The 8,516-nt window shown below is 43.2% G+C and overlaps 2 protein-coding genes across 2 annotated transcripts in view; one reads left to right on the top strand and one right to left on the bottom strand.

Moving 5' to 3' along the window:
• Nucleotides 1-4,388, bottom strand: part of T265_01002 (hypothetical protein) — a gene marked incomplete at both ends in the record, with an annotated part of 4,645 nt that extends 257 nt beyond the window's left edge. The window contains one exon of the mRNA XM_009164917.1: nt 4,252-4,388. Within this exon, the coding sequence (XP_009163181.1) occupies nt 4,252-4,388 (137 nt within the window). The remainder of the gene's footprint in view (nt 1-4,251) is intronic.
• The window catches only part of T265_12692 (hypothetical protein), a gene marked incomplete at both ends in the record, with an annotated part of 13,630 nt that extends 6,178 nt beyond the window's left edge, over nt 1-7,452 (top strand). The window contains 4 exons of the mRNA XM_009164955.1: nt 851-917; nt 1,001-1,200; nt 1,345-1,632; nt 7,168-7,452. Coding sequence (XP_009163219.1) covers nt 851-917; nt 1,001-1,200; nt 1,345-1,632; nt 7,168-7,452 — 840 coding nt within the window. The remainder of the gene's footprint in view (nt 1-850; nt 918-1,000; nt 1,201-1,344; nt 1,633-7,167) is intronic.
• Nucleotides 7,453-8,516: the final 1,064 nt, after the last annotated feature.

Here is an 8,516-nt window from a genome sequence, read left to right as displayed (position 1 = left end):
CAGAGTTCGTCTCATGTGGTGGCTTTTCACTGTGCTCGCTATTTCGAGCTACAAATCCGATTTCGAACAGTGGAGCCAGTCACGCCACTAAAAACGGCAGATCAAAGTCACAAAAACCTCACTCTGCATCACACCATATAGCAATACAACGCCCCGAACTCCAAGCACATCTCACTTTGATACCTACATTGGAACGTGTATCCACTCTTCATCGTTTTGTTATAAGGAAATGAACGCTATTCAACCCTGTACAGTAGTGCTCGCTCTTGCTTTTCTTCCGTCTGGAGCTTTAGAGCCATCTACTAGGTTTTAACATGATCACCATCTTTCAAGTTACATTCTCAATCGTCATTTCCGAATCCACCCATCTTTAATTCAAGTAAACAGATCCTGCAACTGCAGTAGCCCCTAAGTTCTGATGTGCTCACGCGTTGACATTTCCGGTATGAACGCTAACCATGGCACAAAATGTTCGGTAGCAAATATCACTTCCCACTCAGTTGCCCTTATTGTATTGTACACTCTCTGTAAGGCGAATTCTCCTCCCGAGAGAAGAAAACTTGCACTTAGGCCCTAAATTTGCTGCGGTGTTTTGCTCGCTTCCCGAATACTCATCTGGGAGCATTTACACAAGTTACAGACTAGATCTGTTGGTCAGTAGACAGTTATCGCCACCGCTGATCCCAATAAAGTCTCCGCCTCGAGTAGGTGTCTTTTGTGACACATCATTTCTAGTAGTTTCCACGTCGTGAATACCCCATCGTCTCCATAATTTATTTTCTTAACCAATCTTCCGAATGAAATATCAATTTTTCTTTTTTGTTACTTAAATTGGACCATCCATTTTCAGTTATATGAAGAATACAGGAAGGATGGTTCCCCACCCGTACAACTCTTACGTCAACCAATATTCATTGGTAAGCGATGTCCCGTAAACTCGATTCGCTGTCCCCTTACCGTTGCCATGATTAATCATGTGCCGTTTATGGCTGTTCTACAGCACTTCTGGCAGATACGTTGTTTGCGAGTTCTGATCGACTACTCACTGAACAGCAGGAACAATACGCCTACCTGTACAGCTACGCAGCAATGACAGTGGAACTAATTGACCAGAGCACCGATCGACGGCTGTCCAGTGATCGAAGTAGAGTGGAGGAAGCAAAGAAAGAGATCTTAGAAGCCAGTCGGATATGTCGCCAGGTATGCTTTTGTACTGGTGGATGTAGGATCTATATTGAGGTCATGCCTTCGCTATGTTGTTCATGATTTCTACGGCATTCTATTTGAGTAATGCTCCAAGAATGGCTCCTATGACATTCCCTGCATTGGGTTTGCTTTTTTCAGTGGAACAACATGTCAGGTAGTGCAATCAGTCTCCGGTCGTTTCGTGATCTCCCGACTCTCTTGTCTTGTGTTGCCTGTCGCCCGGTTTCGTTCGGCGTGTTTCGATTTGTCCGTGTGGCTTTTCGTACAAAACGGGTGGATTTCGAGTTGAATTTAGAAACTATGAAGCCCTACTGCATTGTTGTCAATGAGTTGGCCGAAGTCAATGAACACTTGCATCCCGCCTTGCTGGCTTTCATCACTGAGTTACTGGTCTCTTCGGTCGAGGGAATGGAAGATTTGAGCCAAGTAAGCAGACCCATGGATTTCAACCCTTGTTTGTTGTCTTTTGGTTTACGTTCATCAGCCCTAGCTAGGTAAGGAATGTTCGATCGCTCACCTTAATTTGCCGTCCTTATTTCGGGATTTAAAAAAATCTCCGATATTGTATCCTAAGTTAGTCGTTGTACGCATCCGCGAACCTGTCACCAGTCGAGATCTCTTCCATCATTAACTGAGATAATTTGAACAATTGGCTTACTACTAAACTCAGGGCGTTTCGCATTCCTAAGGCACAAGGAAAGAGGAAACAGTCAACATTCATATCAGGAAACCGCTTTCTAATGTGAATGATGAATCTGATGACTGGTTGACTTCGTAATCTGGTTTTCCAGCATCTGCAATACAATCAGTTGGATGGTTAACTAATGAAATCTTATTTCCTATTCTGAAACTTTAAAACCGTTGCGCTAATAATTTTTTTATCGACAACTCCAATCCTAAGATCTCATGAAACTGTTCCTTTTGAAGCATCTCTAAAATCGCCTGTACTTTCACCGTAGTCAACCATAGTACAATGTTGCTTTAGAGTGACTATCCTTATGGACACCCAAATCGATGGCCTTAGGAAAGGTGAGGGCTGCTAGTCCTACTCGTATTTTGTCTCTGAATAATTGATCATTAAGCGATTAATGAATTATTTTATCGACAAGCACTGTTTTGACCTGTAGTTTTCGCTCGATTTCAACCTTCAGGAATTTGAATCTTAACCGCAGTTAACCGAATGTGTCCTTTTCAGTTGAGTTTGCATACAACTAGGACTTGTGCCTTCGTGGTACTTTAGTCCAAGTGAAAGAACTTGCTTCCTCTTGCGCAACGGTACTGTCCAGACTATAGAGGAGTCCGTCGATTTTTTTGTCGCCCAACATAATACTGGTTTGCCAGTTCGTATGTAGTAAGCAACCACAACGGCATCTGGTCACTTAAGCCACCATAAACGAGTGGGATGTACAATTGTTTCGAATTTTTACACCAATGTTTGTCCAATTTCTGTGTAATTTAAGGTTCTCTGGTCGTCTCGTGCCCTGGTGGTCAGATCATGGTGATAATACCGTACAGTTTTTGTTCTCCCCTCGCACCATGCCACATTCATATGGAATGAGTTGGTGATAAAAAACCTAATTACCTGGGTTGCTCCTACTTAGTGTCTACCCAGTATGGCTAGTTTTGTTTTGTTTTAACCGTAAAATGAGGACTTACTGTTAGCTAGTCGTTCCTACCTTACTGAATCCGGAAACCCATGTTGGACCTGATATTTCGTAGAAATAAGTTCCTTCAAGAGAAGTTCAAAACACCATTGGTGCACAACATTCTGTCTAGCATTTTTTGGATATGCACGAGCTTCGGATATTTCCATGATCCACGTGTTCAGTTACGTTGCAAAGTTGAGTACACAACACAAAATCGTCTTGCAAACGATTCGAAACTTTTCACTCGACTCAAACAGGGTCCTTGTTCGTTTTGGCGATTATGCATTCTAAAAGTGGTCTCGTTTGTAACAAGGGAGTGGCCTTCAGCACGGTAGGAATTCGGAAATTTTAACCAGAATGTCACTACTAGGGTGCCATCGCTACGACCGAGGTTCGCTTGTAAAATGACTTGGTGCTTTACAACGGATTTTCAGCATATTTGCACAGACATGTTAAGGCACAATTTCTTAGACTTTCCTGTTACTTAGTATACATAATCGCTCCATTGTCACTGACTCCCAACATGGCAATTAATGACGTCGCTTGAGTACTTTTTTGTCAGTATCATGTTGCAGGATATTCCGTCTTTCATTGGGTACACACATTTCAAGACTGGGACAGGCCTATGATTTGACTAACCTCACTACTTGCGAGGTCCTTCCGTCGGCTTCATGCTTCACTTTCCCCCAATACGATCTCTTGGGTCATCTTTGTTTGGGCGCACTACTGTGTAGTGTTAGCAGCTGGGAATTGAAAATCTAAGTGTGACTATTTTTGTCATATTCGCATAAAGCCCTTCCATATTATTTAATTTATAGTTTTTAGACCAGTGTTAGTTGTGCAGCTCAGCTTTCGAACTAGGGTTGCTATCAAACATATACATCGCGACTATCGATGGACTGCGTTTCGTGCGGACCACTCACATTCTCATCGAAACTTCAGGGCACGATTTAGACATAAGTTGAGCTACTGATAGGCCCACAAGTAGTGTATTTGTACGGCCATTGACGTCACAACATCGGTGTCCAACGCTGATGCTTCGCTGACATGCAGTCATAAGTTGTTTGAATACCTTATTGTGAGGCAAAGAACCAAAGTGGATAGGGAAAAGGCCTTTTTATAACCTACCACAATCATTCAGAACTACCTACATCTGCAGATACTCATTCAAGGTGATCTGGATAGAAACCGACAAGAACACCGTTGACATTGGTTAGTGCCAATATCGTGCGTTTCCAACTGTATCCAGAAGTACCTCGTCCTAGAAGGCAAGCCACTCAGACAATACCAAGACGTTTCGTCATCTTTCCCATACCCTCTGCCTGATCCAACTTTGACCAACCCTTTGCCTAAGCCACGTTGAATCAAGCATCAATAGCAGCACTCTTACTAAGCGAACCTGTTAAGGAGAAGAGATTGGTCAGATGAATCAAACGCATCTCGGAGATCCTGGAATAACAAAATTGCAGATCGTTGATAAGGATAGCGTTGCTCTAATGTCGGACGGGTTGTGAAGATTTGGTTAACGAAACCCATACTAGGCCGGAATGCCGCTTGCTTTGCAAATGCTTTTCCGGGTCACCATAGGTACTAGGCCGGAATGCCGCTTGCTTTTGCAAATGCTTTCCGGGTCACCATAGGGCGGCAAAGGACACATGAAGGCAAGGTTCTCGTCAGAAATGCCGTCAAGTTTATCCATCTGTGATTATGGCACTCACTTCGGGCCCATTTTTGAAGGTGGGCGTAATCGCTGACTGTCTTCACTTGTCTCAGCCATTGTTTTTCCAAGAGGTATGTAAATAGATCAGACAAGCACTGACTGAGCACTTTACCCTTATCCTTGAACCATGCGGGTGATAGGTAATCGGGACCAAGAGCTCGTTGACACCCGAGTGAACATATGCAGCCATAAAACTCTAAGACCTTAAGGGGTTCCAGGTTCACCGGCCAGGATCTAACGCAATTCGAGGAATTTTTACAGCTCAGTGTGTCGCCTCGGTTCATCAGGATCAGGTCATTTTTCGGATCTTCTGTGATCATGATTTATCTAGGCTTTCACTGGTGGTCAGATTCATATTAAAATTCCGTACGTGGAACAGTTAAGTCGCCAATGCAGCGTTTCTGTTTTTTACGCTTGTCGCGGAAAGCAGATATTAGACAGTGACCTCCTAGTCCCGGATTCCACAATCGAATACAGTTTCTTCACCAATGATAGATGGCCATTCTGTCCTGTAGGTTCTTCACAATTTTGTGTGTGAATTAGGCTTGTAAAATATTAACTGCTGCCGCCAGACTGAGTGAAGTCACATGTTAACCCCATACTTTCCGACCAGCAACTTGGTGTAGATAAAATTTATTTAATTCAAACAGTGATGGTGGAAAAGGTGGGACACCGGATGTCTTGGTGCTTTTGGCATCAGGTTTCATGAGGTTTTTCTGTCGCCAATACCATTGTTTTTAGCTGTCGCCTTCCCTTGTCGTGCACTGATGCAGGTCTCCATTGTTTTTAGCTGTCGCCTTCCCTTGTGCACTGATGCAGGTCCACTGTGCGATGTGAGATGTTTCTTGCATATAACCTAGTAAACACTCTATCTATCCGCTCAAATATCAAAAACTTTCGACCAGAATCTGTGCAGCATGTGGAATATGAAACTCATACCGAAAGTTTGTAATTCTCTGTGCTTACCCCAGTTGTAATTCTGGTAGAAATTTTTTCGTATTTTTCGTAATCCATTTTCACATTCCATAAAGCAAGTTTTTCAATCTGTTTTTGCAGTTGGAGTACAAACGCATGCTCGTGGGCCTATTGGTTCATCTGTTGTATTGTGGTCATGTGCTTCCTGTCATTCGGACAATGCACCGTCTTTTCACCAGGAACCGTATCGATGTCTCGATTGCACGTCACTTTGTAACTGAGGTATGGTTACGTCCGAGTATGAATATTTGGCTTGCTTATTGTTTGTTAACAACTCAGGAACCATCTTTTGACCTACTGTGTATGGTTCTTGAAGCTTCCGTTTACACTGAGCTATTTAAACAAGCATGTATTGTACAGCGCGAACAAACACCTGATCTGTGCTGCTCCATTTGTCGGGTATACCATTTTTCTGGGTTTCATGGAGAGTGGACCTAATCCTCATATTAAGCGATGTTGCTCTCACGTTCATGAGTTTAATGTGCGGTTCATTATCCGAAGTGCAGAATGCCATGCCATTGCATTTTGGTTTCTGTTTATTAGTAATGCAACCCCCAGTCTATGTGAAAGTGACACCACTGGGTTCACTTGCTAAACTTTCCTCATCTGTGTCTGGAGAACCCCGTCTTAAAGCTCTTGATATTCCAGTGCATTAAGGCTAGGAGTGAATTCCTGTGACCATCAATACACCAAACTGAATATTGACTAACGCTAGCTGGCAATACGTGTGTGCCTAGGATGTGTCGCATTTGTGGTGCGGACTATCAAACAACCTTTTACGTGCTCCGTGATTGTCAACCTTAAGGGGCCGGAGGCGATTCCCCAGAAAGAGGCTTTGAATCGGCTGCCAAGCTGAATGCCGTTTTTCATTGCTTCTTTACATATTCCTGATGTACGTTTTATTATATTGTACTGAGTTGCGATTCAATGTACCGTACTCTATTCTATTTTTGTGTACTACATGTAGTGATCTGCACCAACACTCCAAACGTTCTGGACTACTCGGCCCATAATGGCTCTGAAGCTGACTGTGTCCGTTTTTAAACAGACGCAATTGAATAGTGGCTATTACCAGCTTACGATATGCGCGTGTCTAGATTGCGTCCCTTTAGTAGTGTGGGCCACCGAATACTTCTTACTGCCTTGATTCATCCGATTCTCACCGGTGTGACCAGCTCATCTTCCGTATTACAGTGGAGAATATCTCTCCAGTTTTTATATCTTTATTTGTTAAAAAAGTTGAACACAGATTGTTAGGCCGGGAACCGGGAGAAAATTTGTGGCGCCAGCACAAAATCGAGGCTGATTCGATGAAATTGGAATATACTTTCTTATCCTCCAGGATACTTGGGTCAACTTCCGAAGAAGCATCTGTGCATTTGACAAAATATTGCACACGAAATTCTAAGTGAATCTGCGACAATCGTTGGTTATTCTTCTGTGTTTTAGTGATTGTAACTCCCATAGAAAGAACAGCTGACAAAAAACCTTGATTTTGGGGTCTTCCCGCGGGCAAGTAGGTTTATACGTTCTCACTTTGGCAGTTTTGTATGTCAATAGGAACTGAATAAACTTCTTTTTTCGGCACAAACTTAACTGAGCCTAGTTGACGTTTTTCAGGTTCTAAATATTGCGGCTCCTCCATATGAACCGTCATTTTTGGCCGCCTTACATCCATTGGTCACCCATCCGGACATCAGCAACGGACTGAGGACAGGAAAGGATACAGAATTCGTAAACGATTTTCTTGGTAATTTCCTCGTGATTTTTAGTATGCTTCCGGCTCACTCAAAATGTGGTATTGTGATAGTACTGTGCAATCCTTCGGATCATTCACCGAGCTTATCAACTATATTTGGGAAGCGACTACAGTGGTCCCTCTTGAGAGGGACATTTTTAATCTAGGCCGCTTATTCTGACAGACAATAATAGCGTTTCCAATCGGCCACTACCCATTGTTCCCGCTGACTAAAGCGAGACCGCCTCCTAGGCGAGACCAGATACTTCAATCGCATATGGACCGTTATGGAGACAACTATTGGCTATTGTCGCTTGAGGACCTATTTGTAGGCAACATCTTCACATGGTTGATCAAACAACCAGCAGCCAATCGATGTACATAGATGATCACTACTCTGAAATGAGCTAAGATCCGGGTTGCAGTCTAACCTGAACGCCTTGTCACTAAACTGGTGTTCTAGCTAGAATGCTTTGTGTGTGTAGTCCAACTATCGGTGAATTTGGACCCCTGCGATTTAATTTAATAATACAGAGTGGGAGGTTCAGTTAAACCTAAAGTGAGTTGAGTTTGTGATTAGTCGGTATATGGTTCGAATCCACTCTTGATTTTTCGATTGGTTCATCCAGCGTTCTCTCAGTTCCCTTGCTTTTTTCGCGTCATACGCCATGCTAAGCGTACCAAGCTGAGCTGGTTATCCTGATTTAAACTCAAGACAGTCCATCTTTCACGTTATTTTGTGTGATATGGCAGTAGGCATGTCAATAAGCATTGCCCCGTGAACGCAGATGACATTATGGGAAGAGTGGGACTAATTACTGCGAATTACTGCAACACTCTGCCCAATTCATTTGTCGATAATACTGTATATTGGGGACGAGCTGGCTCAGTAGTTAGATCGCGAATTTACTGGCCGGAAGATCCGTGGTGCGGACCTGGCCTCTACATCTTGACCTCTTCTGTCTAGGCTTCGGTAATCTGGCAGTATTACAGCCGTCGTACTTCTTTTGGGTGGCGTGGCAGCTAGGCACCAAAATGGTGTTACAGCTGAACGGTTAATACTGTATATTATTTTTAGGTTTCTCGTCTCTTGTTTCATCTTTAATTGTTAGATTTGCAACTTCACAACGATTTCCACTTGGGTTCCGTATCAACCGGATAAGTATTACGTTATCTGTTGGCTTGTCCACCGAGCTGATTGTAATGTTCTGCCTCGGGGGGACAGTTATTT

Source organism: Opisthorchis viverrini, assembly GCF_000715545.1.
Source record: "Opisthorchis viverrini unplaced genomic scaffold opera_v5_10, whole genome shotgun sequence".
In the NCBI taxonomy this organism is placed as follows: Eukaryota; Metazoa; Platyhelminthes; class Trematoda; order Opisthorchiida; family Opisthorchiidae; genus Opisthorchis; species Opisthorchis viverrini.
Note: the sequence above shows the minus strand (reverse complement) of the source record. Positions and strands in the feature narration are given on the sequence as shown.